The sequence below is a fragment of the Papio anubis genome, chromosome 2, assembly GCF_008728515.1.
Source record: "Papio anubis isolate 15944 chromosome 2, Panubis1.0, whole genome shotgun sequence".
Classification (NCBI taxonomy): Eukaryota; Metazoa; Chordata; class Mammalia; order Primates; family Cercopithecidae; genus Papio; species Papio anubis.
Window position 1 is genome coordinate 31,380,997 of NC_044977.1, and position 19,943 is coordinate 31,400,939.

General features: G+C 41.5%; 1 protein-coding gene across 2 annotated transcripts in view; it reads left to right on the top strand.

The window, feature by feature from the left end:
• The first annotated feature begins 3,426 nt into the window (after positions 1 to 3,426).
• Positions 3,427 to 19,943, top strand: part of PLCXD2 (phosphatidylinositol specific phospholipase C X domain containing 2) — a 166,112-nt gene continuing 149,595 nt past the window's right edge. For both annotated transcript variants that reach the window (XM_009198718.4, XM_009198717.3), the window contains exon 1: positions 3,427 to 4,172. In XM_009198718.4, the coding sequence (XP_009196982.2) occupies positions 4,010 to 4,172 (163 nt within the window). In that variant the 5' untranslated portion in view covers positions 3,427 to 4,009. The remainder of the gene's footprint in view (positions 4,173 to 19,943) is intronic.

The following is a 19,943-nucleotide window of genomic DNA, read 5'->3' on the forward strand; positions in this document are numbered from 1 at the left end:
AGCCTTTACTAGGTTTACAATAACAGGTAACATGTAATGGGAAGCCCCTGACACAATGATCAAGAGACTTGGAGTCACAGCTATGCAACTCACTAGCCATGAGATCTTGGTCAGGGTTATGTAGCCACTAAGCCTCAGTATCCTTTGTAAAATGGGAACAGTAAGAGTACCTAATTCATGGGGCTCATGTGAAGATTAAATGAGAGTAAATGAACTATATTTCCCATTTCTCTCATATGTCACTCTAGTATATTTTCTGTTTCTCACATCTATCATTCATTGTCATAGCTTTGCCTCTGTTTTCCAAGTTACATATGCCTCTCCCATGCCAAAATCCTCCACCCATTTTCCATGGGCAGAAACTTTTCTCAGAATTCAAGACCTGGTTTGAATACCACGTCCTCTAACAGTGCATCCGTTGGCTCTTCCTCCATCAAAATATATACCTCTTTATTATCCTCCACTTGTGTGTCTCTGTTATCCCTTCATTCTGCCTGATATTACGATGCATAATTCACATATTTGACTCTCTTTTCTACTGGATTATATATTACCTAAGGATCATTTCACCTTTCTTCTACTCCTAGGACCCACCAGAATGATTTATACACAAAAAGCACTCCGTTTGCTTGTAATTATTCATTAAAATTTACTTACTTCAAAATATCAGTCCTCCTGTTAATTGAGTTCTCTTCTTTTGATGTCATAATATAGTATGTATAAAAATATTAACTATCCAAACTCTAAATATTAATTTTTATTTTAAAAACATTTTTCCCTACACACCTATGGCATAGTAGAAAAATCCCACAGGTAATTTGGTTTCCATGACATAATAGGATAAAAAAAAGACTATCTTAGAGATTGTTAGCTGAGTTTTTTAAAGCACATTTATTTTATGATTATAAAAGTTATGTAAAAACATTATAAAATCTTGGAAAAGAGAGAAAAGCACTGCATATCCTACCTATCAAACATGAGCCTGTTCTCTAAGGCCTTGCTACTCAAAGTGTAGTCTGGGCCAGGAGTATCTGCATTGGCTAGAAGCTTGTTGAATATTTAGAATATCAGGTCCATCTCAAATTGATTTAATCAGAATATGATTGATTTACATATTAATGTCTGAAAAGCACTGCTCTAAGACACTACTTAGATCCCAGCAGAGCATGACATTTACCAAGAGCTTTAACCAAGCATCTCCCTCCTTCCAATAAATATTGAGTACCTGCTATATGCCAATTACTGTACCAGACACTGTGCTTTCATTTGCTAGATTTTTCCCAGGACTGACTCAGGAATATATGGAAAAAGTGTTGCCCTCCTTTTGAATTGTTTTCTTGGGCAAATCAAGTAGCTGTAAATTTAAAAGCCAATTTCAGAGAGGTGCAAATCATCTCATTCTGAAGTGGTTCTACTTGCTTTCAAGTTCTCACTCAGTGATGTCGCTAAGTGTCTAAAATTTGATGCTTTTTTTCTTTTTTCTTTTTTCTTTTTTGAGATGGAGTCTCGCTCTGTCGCCAAGCTGGAGTGCAGTGGCAGATCTCGGCTCACTGCAACCTCCACTTCCTGGATTCTGGCGATTCTCCTGCCTCAGCCTCCCGAGTAGCTGGGGCTACAGGCACGCACCACCACAGCCAGCTAATTTTTGTATTTTTAGTAGTGACGGGGTTTCACCATGTTTGCCAGGATGGTCTGGATATCTTGACCCCGTCATCTGCCGTCCTCCGCCTCCCAAAGTGCTGGGATTACAGGCGTAAGCCACTGCGCCCAGCCAAATTTGATGCTTTCTAAATATCACTCATTCCTTTGGTTAACAGTTGAAAAATAAGGGGAAAAAAGGCACTAAAATTAACATTTCACAGTAGAGACTAAAGAATACATTGTGTTTGCTTTAGACAGTTTCCATAAAGTTTTATGTTTGGAAATTTTAGGCTGAAGGGGAAGCCCTGAAAGCTGTCACTTCAAAAATAAATCTTAAGATATTACTTCACAGAGTGATATTTCTAGGAGAGTGCGTGGGAGGAAAAAACCCAAAAACATTGTTGATGCAAACAGCTAGGTGACATATTCCCAATATCCTGTGGTATACTTAAAAACAAAGAATACTATGTTTATACTGAAGTGCCCTGTAAGCATTAGAAGATAAACGAAAAATATAACACACCTTCTTGACATACAAGTGACAATCCCCCAGACCAAACCAAACAAACAAAACAGAAAAACTGGGAATATTATGTAGCAAAGCAGGTTTAAATGAATGTTAAGAATAGCTTGGAAAAGGAAATGTTAATAAGATGTCAAAAGGGGCCACTACGCAGCAGGAGTTGTGTATGGAAAGGTGCTTTGGGGCCCAGGAGATAAGGTGGGGCCATTTGGTGATTAAATGTTAGCTGACCTATAGATCTGTATATGAGCCCTCAGTCTTGCCTTAGCTCAGGCAACCGCTTTCTTTTCCCATAAGGTCCTCCTGAATTACTGAGGACCTGTCTGGCCTGAGTCCCTCCGGAACACTATCACCGAGTATCTGGAACCCTACCATCAAGCCCTCCGGGACCCTACCATCAAGCCCAGAGTGCTTTTCTTGATTTGTCTGTTTGCCAGGATGTCCCTGTGATTTTCATGTGCAAAGTCCTCAGACCAGCAGAGACCTCATAGTTTTCCGTCACGGAAAAGTACCATTTGAAGGAGTAGGCAACACTGCAGAAAGCAGGGAAATGGGTTTGTATGCCTACGAGCCTCCATACTAGCGAGACTCGTTCCAAAATGGGATTTCCAATAGTGCCACCACATTCAGCTCCCTGAATGCTTCCAGACTTTCATTTCATCTACTAAAGGGAATTATATCAGCAACCCTCCTGCCTGGTGGGATACTGTGAAGAGCAAAGGGGACAAGGAATTTGAAAAAAGATTCTAAACAACAGGACAATACAAAGATGTTTCATTATTGCCTCCTCTGTAAAACGGGAATAACTGCACGGGACTACTGCCTAGGGATGTGTAGGTGAAGCTTAATTATGTAATGCCTGAAACACAAACCATCCTAGATGTTGTCATCCAAATATGAGATACAGCACCTTTCTGGGCCTCTTACCTATCATATTTCTGCTGCTTCTGTGGTTTACGGAAAACGTAACCCTTTCCGTGTGTGAACATCTGAGTGCTGACTGTGTGAGGGGCTGGAGGAAAGAGGACCTATCTGAGGACCGACTGGCCGAAGCCTGCAAGTTTCCACCAATGCAGCCGCTGCCGCGGGTTCTGTGTACACACACACACACAGGCAGGCAGGAGTAACGAAGGGAGGAGACTGGGGAGCAGGGGAGGCGTGGGAGCGGGACAGAGGGGCAGCCCGGAGGGCGCTGGCCAATCGGAGCGCGCTCCGCCAGCGGCCAATCACGGGCCGCCTAGCCCGGCAAATCTGCCCGGCAGTGCGGGGAGGGGCTGCCGGGAGTCGGGGTGCTGCCGGCTGCACTTCTGTGTGTCTTTCAGGAAGCCACAGGGCAGGGGGCGTCTGTGCAGAGAAGCGGGGGAGTGAGTAGCAGGCAGGCCCAGCTTGTGTACCAGTCCAGTGACACATATAGAAACATAAATCAGGTTAGAGCCGGCGCGCCCGGGCGCCACATGTGTATGGACTGGCAGGCATGTCTGTACACTGGGTGGGCACCTGTCTTGTGAGTGGCTCCGGGTGTGGCTACTCCTCGGACTTTCAGTTTCTGTAAGATTTATCTGTAGGGGCCTACCTTCCCCCATCTCCAGAGGGGAACGTAAGAAGTTTAACGGAGCTGGGACTGAGCAGATTAAGGGAGTGGAGCAGAGGCTGGGCCGGGGAGAGTGGGGACTGCGGGTGCTAGTGGGTAGGGATCCATCTGTTTGCCCCGTCTCCCAGCCAGAAAGGCATTTTGGAAAGACTGGCGTGGCAAGCGTCGCCCTGAAACGTCCACAGAGCCGGAGAAGTGATGATCACTGAGTGAGTGGCACTGGGCTGAGACTGGCCAGTTTGTTAACAACAGGGATGCTAGCAGTTAGGAAGGCTAGGAGGAAACTCAGAATGGGGACCATCTGCTCCCCCAACCCCAGCGGGACAAAGACATCATCGGAGGTCTGCAATGCCGACTGGATGGCCTCGCTCCCCCCTCACCTCCACAACCTCCCCCTTTCCAATCTGGCAATCCCAGGTATTCGTCTATTCCTACTTGTTCCCACTGTGTTTAATTCTGCCATTTTAGTGTTGTTAAGGGGTTGGGTTGCTTTTCTATTGTGCTGAGAAATTAATTGTCAGTGACCCCTTTTTATTTTCGAACCAAAAACTTAACACTGAAGCAACTGCTTTGAAGAGATTTCAGTACACTGCATCATTGGTAAAAGGACTCATGAAAACGGAAGCATCATTGTTTTTGCTTGTGGGTTTTTTATTTGTTTGTTTGTTTGTTTTGCTTATATTTGCTAGCCCCAATCTAAGAATATTATCTTTCTTACTGTTGTTATGTGTATGTGAGGGGTGCATTGACTTAAATCACTTGAAGGGGAAATCAAAGGTAATGAATTAAAAGTCACAAATAATTTAGATCTGGATCAAAATTAAAACTGAAAAATATTTTATTTCTCATTTATCTGACCTTGTGTATTGGAAAAACAAAAAATGGATAAGCATTGGAGAATAGGTTCAGAATCAGAACTGAGTATAAAGACACATTTTTGTTGTTAGAAAAGCCAGAATAGAGAATGCAAACTCTCATCACAGGCAGTCACTAGGTGCGAGGAGGTGGTGGTGTTTGAAGCTTTGTCTCTCTATGTATGTATGTATACAGGTGTCTGCCTGACTGATTTAGAACTGCAGCCTTGAAAAGCATTTCTGCTCCAGCCACTGTCTCTCTGCTGGAGGTTTTATGCCTTGACTTCATTTGTTAAGTGTGTCCTCTTCCTTCCACTCAGAAGGTGGTTATTGTATGGTTCTAGGGAAGGATATTTGGACAGTGCGTTTGGCCTGGTGTGCTGAGCAGGTCCTACAATGGGGATACTGGAAAGCACTCCTAGAAGCAGGGGATGGACTACTGCCCATCCTTTCTTTCACTCGGAGACATAACAATTGAAGTTTACCATAGACTACCAGACAAACTCCCAAGCATTCCCTAGACCCGTCTGGGCTTTTTTGAGGTTTGGTTGGTTTTTTTGTTTGTTTGTTTTTGGTGGCTGAAAATATGACCTCATGCAACTCCCGATCTTTGCTTTCTGTGCACAAGGAAGAGCAGTGCTGGCTTCAGATGCAGGCTTTTCTTTACTCACCTCATCTTTTGGGTGTCTTCCAGGTTGATTGTCCTCATGGGCCCCGGTTGCTTTTGAGCAAGGAGAGGGCTGCGAAATTTCTTTATAGTTATGATCACGTATGTTTTATCAGCCATTGACTACAGCTCCTTGGGAAATGCCAGATGGGCATGCTTCAGAACAGGTCTTTTCCATGTTTAATTGGCGCCTGTGGAGTTGTCACTGAAATGATGCATGGGCCACTTTTAACATTAGTCATTTGCCCTCAGGCCTTCTGATGGAATTATTTTGTTGAGTGATACGGCAGGTAGTATGTGTTTGCAAACAGAATGGCATCTTAGGCAGGCCCTAAATGGCTGTGTCATTCAGGGCATGTCCGGGGTAGGTTGGGGCTTCCTCCTTCCTCGTTGTACTTTGGATAGCTCAAACCATAACACCAGCTCTGCTAGTGGGTTGGCTGTGTACTCTGACCCCGTGACTGTAGAAAGGAGCTGGGCATTTGTTCTGTGATCCATAGGGTAGCTCACAGTTACTAGAATTGCTGGGGTAACGGGGGAGCAAATAGCTGGGACCTGCTGTTGAAACTGGAAATTATATGATTAGCCACCATGGAGATCACGCGAATTCTTTCACCCTGCTTTGTGCAGTCCGGTCCTGCTAAGCAAAAAGAAAAAAAAAATGGCTTTGATTCCTCAAAAGATGCTGAATTCACTACTGTGAAATGCTGTTTCCTCAGCAGTGGAAGGGACATTAAGTGTATGTATGTATAGGCTCAAGACAAGAAAATAACATTAAATGCTAGCCATTCATGGACTTCCCCCTACTAGTTCTCTTTCCTCTACCTCGAGCTTCATACTCACCAGATAAAGACTAGCAGTCAAGTTCTACCAATCCTTGCTGAGAAATCCCGAAATATAGAAGGCATTTGGGAAATGGGGGCCATGATCGTCCCCCGTTTCCTCTTTAACTCTTCCCTCTTATCATCATCTGCATCATAATAGCTATTATGTACTGAGCACTACCATGCAGCACCCATTGGCATACAATACCTCCAGTCCTCCTAACTTCATGAAGTAGGTATTAACATCCTCAGTTTAGAATTAAGGAAATTATTGTTCAAAGAGGTTAAGTGATTTTCTCAAGATCACACAAATAGGAAGTGGTAGAAGTTGTATTTAAACCCCTATGTAGCTGCAAAACCGAGGTACTGTCTCTGTGCCCCTGAGGGGTCCTTGGGAATGGCAGAGCAGTGAGTGTAGTCTCTATCTGAAAGCCAGTTTCTTCAGACCATCCTCTGCAGTGAATGAAAGAATTTTTTAAAGTGAGTGGTATTTATCTAAGTGATTATCACTTTGAATATATAGGTAGATAAATACATATTATATGTACCTATCCACATGTACATATATACATATTATATATACATATGCCTGTTTAGCATTGGAACCCAGTAAGTTTTAAATTCAATTTTAGTGCTTCAACCTGGTGTGTGTGGGTGTGTGCACACCCACATGCCCAATCTGGGGCGTCTATAGGACTGGGTCAGATCTATCAGGATGGCGATGGGGCAGGGGGACGTGGGAAAGGGCAGGGAAAAGACAAGCCTTCTGGCAATAATAGCAGGACTGAGATGGAGTAAACTGTGTCACATTTGAGTGCACCTGCTGCCTTTGCCTAAGTCATGATGGGAGAGAACATGTGTGAATGTGCACCTCTCAACAGAGCCTTGATGTATTATTTTACTTCCGCAACTGTTAAGAACACCTGTTAATGGCCACTACCACCAAACATACTAAAATATCTTGGAGAAGAACCTCAAAATAATTCTTATTGCTAACTGTATAGAATCATTTGATGTCTGAAGGATAAAGGATCCAGACATCATAAAGGACAGATTTTTAAATTAAAGCTTTAAACTCTACAAACATTTTCACTGATGTTTGTGAAAGCATGATGTTCTCTGTGGACAAATGGACTAATGGGAAGACATTTCTCTATAATGTATACTGCTTTTCAATGAATTTTTTTTCTCTGTACATTTTAATGCTGTCCCATTTTTTTAAAAAACACTTTCTTTCTTATTAAAGGTAAACTGCTTGGTTTACATTTTGGGAAGGTTCTATTGGGAAGAGCCTCGAACTTAAGGATTGCAAAATTTATTGTTGATTCTTGCTGTGTGATATTGAATAAGTATCTAAATTTCTCAGAATATAGTTTCTTTATTTGTAATTAAGATATTGGGTTAAATGAAATATAGAGTCCTTTCCAGATTAAAAATTATGTGATTAATTTGAGTTTTGTTTTGCTTTGTTTTGTTTTATTTTGTTCCCTGTTCTTTGTCCAATGTAGAAAGAGCTGGAAAGAATGATTGGGTCATTTTAGGTCTAAAGGCTATTTCTTTGATGCCTCTTCAAAACAAGAAAATGTACAAACAAGGTTTCACAATTGCCAGAATGCAGCAGGGTCTATTCACTTTAGCCTCTTAAAGGGGGCTGTAGATTACTTGATGTAAATGAACTTTTACCTCACCAGACCCTAACTGCACTTTAAGAAACCTCCATAGATATCTATCTATCTATCTATCTATCTATCTATCTATCTATCTATCTATCTATATCTACCTTCATCATACATAGTTTTTTTAAAAAGAACTAATTAGAATAAATTTTACACCAGAGATATAAATAACATGTTGCAGAAGCACACAGAATGGAAAGATTCATTCCACCTTCTGAGATTAAGAACTACCTTGTTGAGAAAATAGCATTTGATCTATAATGTGAGGAATGGTCAGGACTTCAAGGGATATGGGTTGAGGGTTAGGGTTGGGAAGGAGACTTTCCAGGTGGATGGGGGTGTATGGGGTTAAATGGGGGTATATGAGGGAAATGGCTAGAGGACACCCTCTCTGGTCCCTCCATATCCCTGTTATAGTTTTTTTGTCATAGTACTTCTCAACACATTGTTATTTTTAAGTGTATGTTTTTCGCATGTGAACAACTTGCTGACAGAAAATATCTTATTTCACTTTATAATCCTAAATCCCAGTAGAAGGTAACAGAGCAGCCATTGGTAACAGTTGAGTGAATAATTGAAAGTATGGAAAGTATGGAGTAAGAATGTTAGAAACATGGTTTGCAGCCACCATTGTTTTTCATTGTGATGGGAGCTAGAGATTGGTTAAGTTCAGCTTTCACAAATAACCACATGAAACCACATGAAGATTTTCCAATCCATTTCTTGTTATTGCACGTAATATTCCTGAAGATTAGGCTTGATAAGGCTCATCACTAAGCCCCATTAGAAATGAAAATTTTAAGGCTGAAATGGTCACAAGAGTCAGAAGAAGAGGCCTTGTGTAACTTCTGTTCTAGGAGCAATTCTTTCACCCAACATCCCTCCTGCCTTCCTTCTTCCCTTGTCAGATTAGAGCTTTTCATCTTTGCTGCCTGGCTGCTGCCTCTCCCAGATCTCATTTCTTGTTCCCCTCTTTGCTTTCTTTCCACTGATCTGACCTGGTCCCCAGTCTTCCCTTGCCAGGATCAACCCTTCCACAGGTGCTGCTCGCTGCTCACTGCTCTCCGATTCCCAGACGATTCTCTGTTCTCATGTTGCTAGTGATCATTCCCTTCTCTTCTTTTCTGCCTTTCTGGAATCCTATCCTTTTCCTAGCAGTTTTGCCCTTGAGCACTTGGTGATTTCTATAGGTCTTCCTCCTGTGGCCCCACACCCTCTTCCCACATGTGTGACATGGAGTGGAGCAGGATGGAGTCATTACTCAGATATTGCTTTTGAAAGTTGAACCAGATCTGGCATATCTGAAGGAGATTTGGGGACCACCCCAAAAGGGCACAAAATAAATTGTGTAACAAGAAGTTTTGTTTGGCTCTACTCTGAGGATAGCATGAACCATGAGTTGGCCTAAAACAAATCCATTCTTCTACAGGATTTGAGGTTGTGGGAAACCAGGGACCAAGCTGAATCTACCAAGGCTGACTCAATCATGAAAAAAAAAAAAATCATACGAGACCAAAATGGTCCCTTAAATGAGGATAGTTTATTTTTGTTTTGTTTTGCTTTTCCCCCCTCTGGGTGGTCACAGTGAAAAATAAAAAGATGCTATGACTGTGGTGGTTCCATTAGTAGGTTTCACTCCTAAAAAGACTCATCATTTCTCTAGCCCTCTGTCCTCCCGCAAATCACAAAAGCCACAAAGATTTCCAGAATCACACATGTCTATAAAAAGAAAGATCATGGATTGGTTAAGAGTATGAATGCTACAGCCAGACTATGTGGATTTAAATACAGACTCTGCCCTTTACAAGCCCTGTGACTTTGGACAAATTACTTAACCTCTCTGTGCTTCAGTGTCCTTCTCTGTAACACAGAGGTAATCTATGCACCACCTCATTTTCTTAGTGTGAGAAATAAATTCATTCATATAGTATGCTTTCTGTCACAAAATAGCACTATATAATAATAACAATTGTTACTATGTATCTTTTTTTAAAAAAATCAATCAGAACATTCATTTATTGAAAGCCTGTGCCTGGAATGGACAACAAAAAAGAGGTGTAAAATGCAGTTCATACCCTCAGGTAATTTACAATCTAGTTACAGAGCTGACTGTCCAATTAAACTGTCTCTGACTCAGTGTTCTCTGTCTGATCAGATTAGGGTAACTTGAATGGTTGCCCTGCAAAGGAAGCTTTAAAGTTAAGGGAAGGATATACAGAGGGTTGCTCAGGCTGTGAGTGCCAAGGGTGTCCTTAGATGCAATATGGGGTGGCTGATCAAGATGCCAGAAAACTTTCTTTAGTTATTTACTCTGTCCTGTCCCATCCCAAATTCAGCTGTCAGACTTTGTCATCCCCAGACATCCAGAGCCTTTGGGAAAAACTCAGCCCTCTGTGACAGAAGCATGTTGTTTAGCTTTTTGCCTGCCCTCCTTGTTTCCTCATCACTTGCCTTCCTAACCCAGTCATTTTGTTCCTAGCTCAAGAGTGGGAATGTTACAAAATGCTTTTCTTTGAACAAATCCTTATACATATTTTATAATTCCTTCCCCCAGCTATTGGAATAATAGCTTCATCATCCCTCCAAACACATACATCACCTGTACATGCAACACACATACACCACCCATTACCCAACACACACACATGCACAGATACTTAGCTGTGACGTTAGCCTCAGCCTCAACCTCCACTGGGCCCAAATCTCAATACCTGCTATCGTTCACCCGTCATAAATATCTTGCAAAACACACCCACTGACACTTCAGACCCTTGGAGCGTGCTGCTTCCACCTGCAAGCTCCTCTCTCAGACATGTTTCTGAAGCTGAGGAGTTGGTTTCTAACACGTGATCTGACCTGACCTCCGCTAGGTTGACAGGTAGCTTCTACATCTCTCTCCTGCCTCTAGGAACTTAGGAGCACAGGCACACTAAAGGCAATGCTAGTGAAGTGCTTTAGCGTCCTGCAACTTTGGGAAAATCGCACACCACTTTGCCAATGCTGACTAACCCCAGTTAGAGTTTCAAACTAGGCCTGCAGAGGAGGGATTATTTGTAGACATTGTAATAGGTGGGTGTGTTTGTGTGTGTGAAAAGAATTTGAACACGCATCAAGAACCAAATTTAGGTGGAGGAGATCTGTGGCTAAATTTGTTTTAGTATTTACATTGGTGGTTAAGCAGGAGTCTTCCACCTCTCTTGTGTTGTGAAACATCGACAGGAATTTGGATTATATTACTGAACACTGTGAGGATCAAAGTACATGGGAGGATTGTATTAGTAGGTCTCTAGGTAACTTCAGGATAAAACAGGTTGAGCTACAGAGGTCTGCATTGCTCTAAGGGGGATATCTAGGTTATATGATCTATGAAACACAGGCAGTCTTTTGTGGATTCATTGTCTACTAAGCAGCTAAAATTTTCTAAGAAAATAACAGGTTGGGGTTTTTTTTTGTTAATGTCCAATTACTCTAGAACTGTCAGCTGTAAAGTACCATTTCTTCTTAGAGAATATTCTATCAGTATTTTTATTTCTGTGCAGACCTGTCAAGATGAAAATAAAGGAAAAAATAGTACCCATTTGTGTGCTATAATGCAAATGTCTTGGAGTGCGGCGGCAGTCTGCAGTAATGGTGGGACTGAAAGATTCCTAGGCCCTGTCAGACTGAGATGAATATTTTATGAACATGTATGATTTGAAGGCTTATATATGAAAAGCATTATTTTTAAAGTGCAATTGAAACCAGATACACCCCTCCCTAAATAAATGCCAAACAAAGAAAGGTGTAAACAGTTCTCGTCCACCCTCCCCAGGTTTGAGTGTAGGTGATCATCTTGGCAGTAGGTGTCCATATGGATCCTCACAAGAATTATATGAGTGTGTTGTGTTAATTTGGCTAAAAATATACATCAGTGCCTGCTTACTCCTTTTGCTTCTTTTGGTTCTCATTGCCTATATTTAAAAAATTGTATTCATTTAAAGGAAAATCATTAACTCAAAAGGTATTTACTGAATGCCCTTTTGTGCCAAGTACTGTGTTAAACCAGGTGATCACGCAGATCAGTAAGATTCTTCTCCCTGCTCTTCATGAAAATATGACCTTAGAAGAAAGCCAAAATTCAAACATGATAGAGAAAATGCATGGGGTCTGTAACACTCAGAAAACCAATACCCAATTCTGTTACTGGTAGTAGGAGAAACGCTTGGTTGGTTGGACTTCCAAGAGCACCCTTGGGTTGAAATATAAATAGCAAGGAGTAGAAAGCCAGATGTCACAGTGCAGAGGGGACTAAGGAGTCAGACAGCATGGTGACCTTAAGCAAAGCCAACCAGTCTGGTGTGGTTAGAGCACGGATTTTATTTAAAGAAAGGAATAGATGTGAGGCTGGAAAAGTAGGCAAGAACTAGATCCTAATGAGCCTTATATGCCCATGCCAAGATTGAATGTCATCCTGATGGCAAAAAGCAGCCATTGAAAGAGTTGGTCAGAAATGGGTGGAAAGCCCCCCCTAAAATAACTGCATAAGAGTGAAGTGAAACAAAATGATCCAGCAGTTATTATGGATACTGTGGGTTAAGATGAGAAACTCATTGTTTCTTTTACTCTATTCAACATGTATGTTAATTTTCTTCCATATACTGGACTCTCTCCTAGGCACTGGTGATTCAGTGATGATCAATACAGACATGGTCCTTGCCTTCAGAGAGCTGACAGTCTAGTTGGAGAAATGGACATTTAATCAAGCAGTTATAACACAATATGCTATGTAGGATGACTAGAGAGGTATACATTACTGCTGGAAGAAGCGTATAGCAAGGGCATCTTAACAAGACTAGGGAGGCCTCCTGGAGGAAATTATGAATAAACTAAACTCTGAAAAATACACAGAAATTAGCCCTCAGGATAAGACAGACAGAGTAAGGATGCTCTAGAAGGGGAAATCAAACAGGTGAGAATCTTGAAGAGAGGGAATGGCGCATTTAACAAACCAAAATAGTTTATTATGGTTGTACTGTGGGTTACAAGGAGGAGAATGTCAGGGAGTAAAGTGGCAACATACTTAGAGGTCTTAAAAGCCATGTTAGGCCGGGCGCAGTGTCTCACGCCTGTAATCCCAGAAATTTGGGAGGCCAAGGCAGGCAGATCACAAGGTAAGGAGATCGAGACCAGCCTGGCCAACATGGTGAAACTCCATCTCTACTAAAAATACAAAAATTAGCTGGGCGTGGTGGCATGTGCCTGTAGTACCAGCTACTCGGGAGGCTGAGACAGGAGAATCGCTTGAACCCGGAAGGCAGAGGTTGCAATGAGCCGAGATCGCGCCATTGCACTCCAGCTTGGTGACAGAGTGAGACTCCGTCTCAAAAAAAAAAAAAAAAAAGGCCATGTTAAAGTTATCTAACTTCAGGCTGGGTACAGTGTCTCATGCCTGTAATACCTGCACTTTAGAAAGCCGAGGCTGGTGGATGACTTGAGGTCAGGAGTTTGAGACTAGCCTGGCCAACATGGTGAAATCCCGTCTCTACTAAAAATACAAATATTAGCCAGGCATGGTGGTGGGCGCCTGTAATCCCAGCTACCTGGGAGACTGAGGCAGGAGAATCACTTGAACCCAGGAGGTGGAGGTTGCAGAGAGCCGAGATCGTGCCACTGCGCTCCAGCCTGGGCGACAGAGCAAGACTCCATCTTTAAAAAAAAAAAAAAAAAAAAGAGTTAACTAACTTTACCTGAACAGGAGTGGGAAGGGTTTTAAGCATTTTAAGCATGCAAATCACAAGGTCCACTTTGTGTTTTAGAACGATCACTCTCGCTGCAGCACAAAATATATGAGAACCAGGAAGTACTGTAACCAAGGGGACCAATTAGGTTGCTGAGGTCATCCAAGCGGGAGGTGACCCTGACCTGAGGAGGAGGGTGACAACATGGACAAAGAAAAAGAGAACGGACTTAGAAGCTATTTAGGAGGAAGTGTCAGCAGGACTTGGCAATTAATTGGAGAGCAAAAGAGAAGGTGCAATGGGCTTGGGTGAGAGAGAGGAAGTTGGTGGCATTCCCAGGAATATGGATACAAGAGAAGGAGCAGGTTTAGAGGTGGTGGAAGGAAGCAGGTGCTTAGTCTGGAACAGGCTGAATTTGACGCACCTGTGGGACATTTCAGAATTGGGAGAAGGGCACAGGTGGCACACAGTGGAGATGGTTTCAGAGCTAAATCTTCACATTTCACAATATGCCCAATCTTCTACCCTCACCCACAGCTACTATTATATCCAATATCAGATGGTTTCCATTTAAAGCTGATACCTCATTTTTTAGATTATGTCTTTTAGATTTGAACTAAGATTGTACTTCTTTTAGAAAATTTGTCGAGTTTCTAGTCCCAGAGAGGTGCCCCTTCGTGTTCATCTAGTGTCCAGTGTTCTGCCTGTTCTGTATGAATTGTCTCTTGGCAGGTTGGGCACGAGCGTAGGAGTTAGCTTCTGTATACTATACCATAAACCAACTGTGAAATGGAAACTTTTAGTTGCCACAATCATCAAACACGATTTATTTCATACATGGACATCTCGGGTTGCACCAATAGACTCAATAAAAGCAGGAGAATTTTACAGTAGAATAGTTCATTTAATGTAACTTTTTCTCCTAGCCTAAACATTTTTCTGGCTTTTCCTAAAGCTTATTATTGTTCTTTCTTCTGTGCTTCCAAAAAGGTTTTTAAAGCAAATATGGTTATCTCAGAGCTGAGAAGGCTTATTAGGGAATGACCAAGTGCCCCTTGCAAGGGGTTACTTCATACAAAGGTGATGCCATCTATTTGGAGACAGAGCAGGTTGCACGGTAGCAGAATAGAAGGATTTCTTGTGAATGGATTATCTACAGTATCTTATTTGGAGTAGGGATTGGGGTCTATTGGACAATGGAAGAAGAGAAAATCTTTCAAAAGAGAATAGGTACCCCTCCCTGTGTAGAGAGCTTTAAAATGCACCCCCACCCCCGACATGGGATTGAAAACCCTTTGACTCACATAAATCATAGGACGTTGGAGCTAACTTGGAGAATACCTTGGGCAATGGAATGCTCATTGTGCCTTGTGGAGCAGGGAAGGTTTGGTACCCCTTTGGTGCCCCTCTGGCCACCTCAGGGCAAGGGGTGGAGACTGTTGGAGAGAAACTTCAACTAGAGAAGGTCTGGTTGCACTTGTTTTACACATAGATACTTCATTTGAAAGTATTGCAGGTCTAAAAAGTGCCCTGTAAACCTCTGATTTACTTCAGTTATCTCTGAGCTCATCCAGCCAGTTGCAGGGATAGACCAAGACTGACTCTTTTAATTCCCAGGCTGTCTCTTCTCAGACAGTGAGATGCCCCTCGGCTTCTCAGCACATAAAAAAGAATAAGTTGATCAACATCCTCTGCTTCCAAGTATTCTGCCTTAAACATTTGCTTTGTTGCATTGTGGATAATTATGAATTTAATAGGCGACTGATTAAAAATTAAATGGGCCACATGGCTCTCTGATTTTGCAGGCAGTTTGATGGTTATTATGAATACTCTCCCACATGCCTCATGGAAAATAAACAAGTATGATAGGTTGAGAAGAATGTTTAAAGATGTTATCTTTGGTTCAAGGGACTACTAAATGGCCCCCCTCATCTGGAATCTTGGATTCATAATAACTAATTTTATATACCCTAAAGATGCCTCAGCCATTCTCCACTTGTTAATGTGGAGTGAAGTTCTCTACAAATGTTGCATTTTTCTCAAGGACCTAATTCAGAAGTGTGAGATTGATGACTCCACAGAGATATTATTAGAATATAATTTATGCAGGCATAAGTTGCAGGAAATCTACTCTCTGGTACCTTTCTTTTAAAATTGTTCAATGTAATATTTTATTATAGTTGTTCCTTTGGTCATCCTTTCTGGTTAATTTTGTCCTCTATGTTTTCTGACACATTCCTCTTCATTGACCCAGATAACTCAAGCTAGAAGGACAAAGGGAGATAAATGGAGCTAGGTGTAAACAGGTACAAGGGATGAAAAGGAGCAGAGAGGGAACTCTACCTGTTTAATGTTGGATGGACCAAATAGAAGTTTGGGAAAGGATCAGAAGACCTAGGCCTACCAGCCTTAGGTAACTCTCTTAGCATCCGTTTATTCGTGCTTGTGTTTATTCTGTATAGATGCATTCAGTACCTACTAAATTCCAGAAACTAAGTATGGAGACATAAGCATGAATTAGATATGATCCTGCCCTCAAAGGCTTACACTTAGGTGGCAGAGACAGATGTGGAGATAAATAGCACTCAATGTCCTAAGTTCATCAAATATCAACTCACTGCCATGGAAACACAGAGGAAAGAGCAGGTCAGTCTCCTTGATGGGGTCAGGTGAGCTCACAGACTAATGATGGTAATTAAAATGGAAAGGCAAGGGATGATAAGATTGTCCCCAAGGACTCTAACGGTTTTTTGTTTTCTTAGACAAATCTTTTGCTACATTCAATAACCATAAGGTATACTTCTCATATGTATTAATAACTTTGTAAATTAATATATTCTTAGCTTAGGCCTCAGATGTTTTAACATGCAAAATTATTATCTGTTCATATTAAATTTATTGTAATATTTGTATAGATTGAATACCTGAGTCGGAATACAAGATGTTTTTCTATGAAAGCCACCCTAAACATCTTCAGCATTTAAGAACACATGTTCATTGTAGTGTCTGTTCTTTATGGGTTTTTTTCTTTTTCTTTTTTTTTTTTTTTTTTTTTTTTGGAGACAGGGTGTTGCTCTGTCACCCAGGTTGGAGTACAGTGGCATGATCATGGCTCACTGAAGCTTCGACCTCCTGGCTCAAACGGTTCTCCATCTCAGCCTCCTGAGTAGCTGAGACTACAGGCACGTGCCATCACACCTGGCTAATTTTTTTTTTTTTTTTTTCTAGTAGAGACCAGGTCAGGCTGGTCTCAAACTCCTGAGCTCAAGGGATCCTCTCACATTGGCCTCCCAAAGTGCTGGGATTACAGGCATGAGCCACTCTGCCCAGCCTCTTCTTACATCTTTTATCTTCTCTCTATCTTTGTTATTCACACAGGAGGCACTATGAAAAAGTAGTTCAGAGTATAGGTTGTAGGCTCAAATCCTAGCTACTATTAATAGTTGCATGATCTTTATTTAGTAAAAAGCTTTACCCCTCTGTCTCTTAGTTTTTTCATCTGTAAAATTGAGATAATTATAATATCCACTTCACAAGTGCAAAGTTAGAGGAAGCACAAACCAGAAGACCACCCTCACTCTGACACCAGTTACAGGTTTGGGAGCCTTAAGAGCAGCCTTATGTTTGATCATTTGCTAGGAAGATTGACAGAACTCATTGAAAGTTGTTATACTCATAGTTACTGTTTATTGCTATGAAAGGCTACAGATCAAAATCAGCTAAAGGAAGAGGTGCATGGGACAAAGGTCGGGACATTTCCAAATGTGGAGCTTCCAGTTGTCCTCTCCCCATGGACAGTGTTTCTTTCCTTGTATTGATGTGTGACAGTACCACACAAAGGACTGCTAACCAGGGAAGCTCACCTGAGCTTTGGTGTCCAGAATCTCTTCTGGGCTTCCACATGGCTGACATAAGTATCCAGCCCCTTCAGAGGTTAAGCCCATACCTATGTGACTCAAATCCTGCACCATAACTCACATCCTTAGACTTTCCCTTATGGCCCAAAGCTCTCAGGTAAATAAAGATACTTTGATCAGATAGGACATTCCAAGGGCTTAAGCAATTGCCTGCCGAGGACTGAGGGCAAAGACCATACCTCTCTTTGGGTAAGGTTTAAATTTTTTACTACACAACAAAGTTACTTAAGAATTAAATAAGATAATATATACAATGTGATTACATTATTACCTAGTATGAAATAAATGTTTTATATATATACAGCTATGATTATTAAACATCCTTTTGATTACCTAATATGTACCTAATATCATAATAGCTACTGTAGGAAATTTTGAAAAAATGAACAAGATGTAGTTCATAGATCTTATCAGAGATATACAAGAGTTCAGACAAAAGCGGAATGAGGTGAGTACCATGATAAAGAAACAAGCAAACTGTGCTGGGACCTGGAAACGGAAAGGTTACTTCTAGATGGGGTTAAGGAACCGCCTCAGGAGAAGAGCACCTGTGAGCTTGGCTGTGAGAGACAGGTAGGATTTCAACATGAAGAGGGAAGGACGTTCCAGAGACAGGGAAGCAAGTGCCCAAAATTAGAGATGAGAAAACAACGGCACCTTCAGGAAGCAGAGAAGGGCTGCCATGGTCACCTGTGGAAGTGACAGGAGAAGAAAATGGAAAAGGTAGGGAAAGACAGACAAGCCAGTTGGAGAGAGATTTTCGACATTGTACTAAGCACTTTATGCTTCGTGTTGTAGACTATAGGGAACCAGTGACAATTTTGGGCTTGAAGAAAACCGTGAAAGAAAATGCACTGTCCCTGTTATAATTCCAGTCTTTGAACACCCTCCCTTCCAATAACCCACCTTCACTTTGCCTGTCCAGTTACAATTCAGCTGAGGTATGACCTCTGTAAACATTTCCATTATAGGACGTGGTATACCCCATTGAGACTGTTTGTCTCTGCTGTATACAGCTGTTTTGTCATTTATGTATACTTGCTGTCTTGGTCAGAACGAGCACCTTATGATAAAAGTGGAGGGAAAGAAGGAGGAGGGGAGAGACATGGAATCTTGAAATATATCTACAAAGAATTTAAGCATAAAAAACAGATATTTTAAAAATCTATATTTCTAGTTAAGGAGAAACTAGGATAGGCAGGAAGCAAGTAGTAATGCCTAAGGTAAGACAAAATCTTATAACTGCATTGCAGTCTTCCAAGATGCCTCAAGGCTTTAAGAATAAGAACAAGTATAATAATAATAACAGAAACAGAAGAAGAATAGCTTGCTCATTTAACATTTATAGAGCACTTCCTAGGAGACCAATATTGCTCTGTTTGATTTATATAAAGCCAATTAATTCTTATAACAAATTAATGATGTAGATACTCCTACTATCCCCATTTTACAGATGAAGAAATTTAGTCACAGAGAGGTTAAGCAGATTGCCCCCCAAAATCCTGATAACAATACCAGAATTGTAAAAAATTAGGTCATGCCCAATTCATTAAATTGCATTTGAATAAAAGACACTCATAGAGTTGAAGACTGACCCAGTGTTGGGTTGTAACTTTAGTTTCTTTTGTTGGTTGTAATAAAGGGTAATTTTCTTTTCATCTGAGGCCATTTGCTCCCATGTCGGGACTCTAATGCATGAGCACCCATGAGGATGGTTATGTTTGAAGGACTACATGCTGACCTGTTCTGGCTGAACAAGTTACATTTTTTTTTTCAAGACCAGACATCTAGGAGGCTTTTTATTGACTCAGAACAAAAGCAGCCCAGTGGTTTAAGTGGTCTGTGTAGTAATCACCCAGCGAGGCTCCGGCACAGAAAAAAAATCTTTCTGGCCTCTATTCTGCCTCTACACAGAAAGACCAGCATGAGGCTTTAGCAGGTGTGTAAGCTCTCAGAACGCTGGTCTTCAAGGGTGGGGTGTGTTTTCATTCACTTTCTCCGTTGGGTGTAATGTACAAATTCCCTTGAAGCCCACCATTTCATGTAATTTAAACTGCTACTTACTGGATTTTCTCTCCTCCCTTTTCCCTTTCCTCTGTCAGAACACCTAGCTTAGGCCTTTACTTACAAGAAAGAGAAAAGACATCTTGTTCTCGAGGGGAACTAGCAAAGAAGCTTCTCTGTATCTCAGTCATTCTTCAGTTTATCAAATGAATCTTAAAATAACCCTGCCCTAGATTGAGACCATCCTGGCTAACATGGTGAAACCCCATCTCTACTAAAACTATAAAAAAATTAGCCGGGTGGCAGGCGCCTGTAGTCCCCCCTACTCGGGAGGCTGAGGCAGGAGAATGGCGTGAACCCGGGAGGTGGAGCTTGCAGTGAGCCAAGATCGCGCCACTGCACTCCAGCCTGGGCGACAGAGCGAGACTACATCTCTAAATAATTAATTAATTAATTAATTAATTAAAAACTAAAGTAAAATAAAATAAAAACCCTGCCCTGTGAAAAATTCCAGCAAAACTAGGTAACC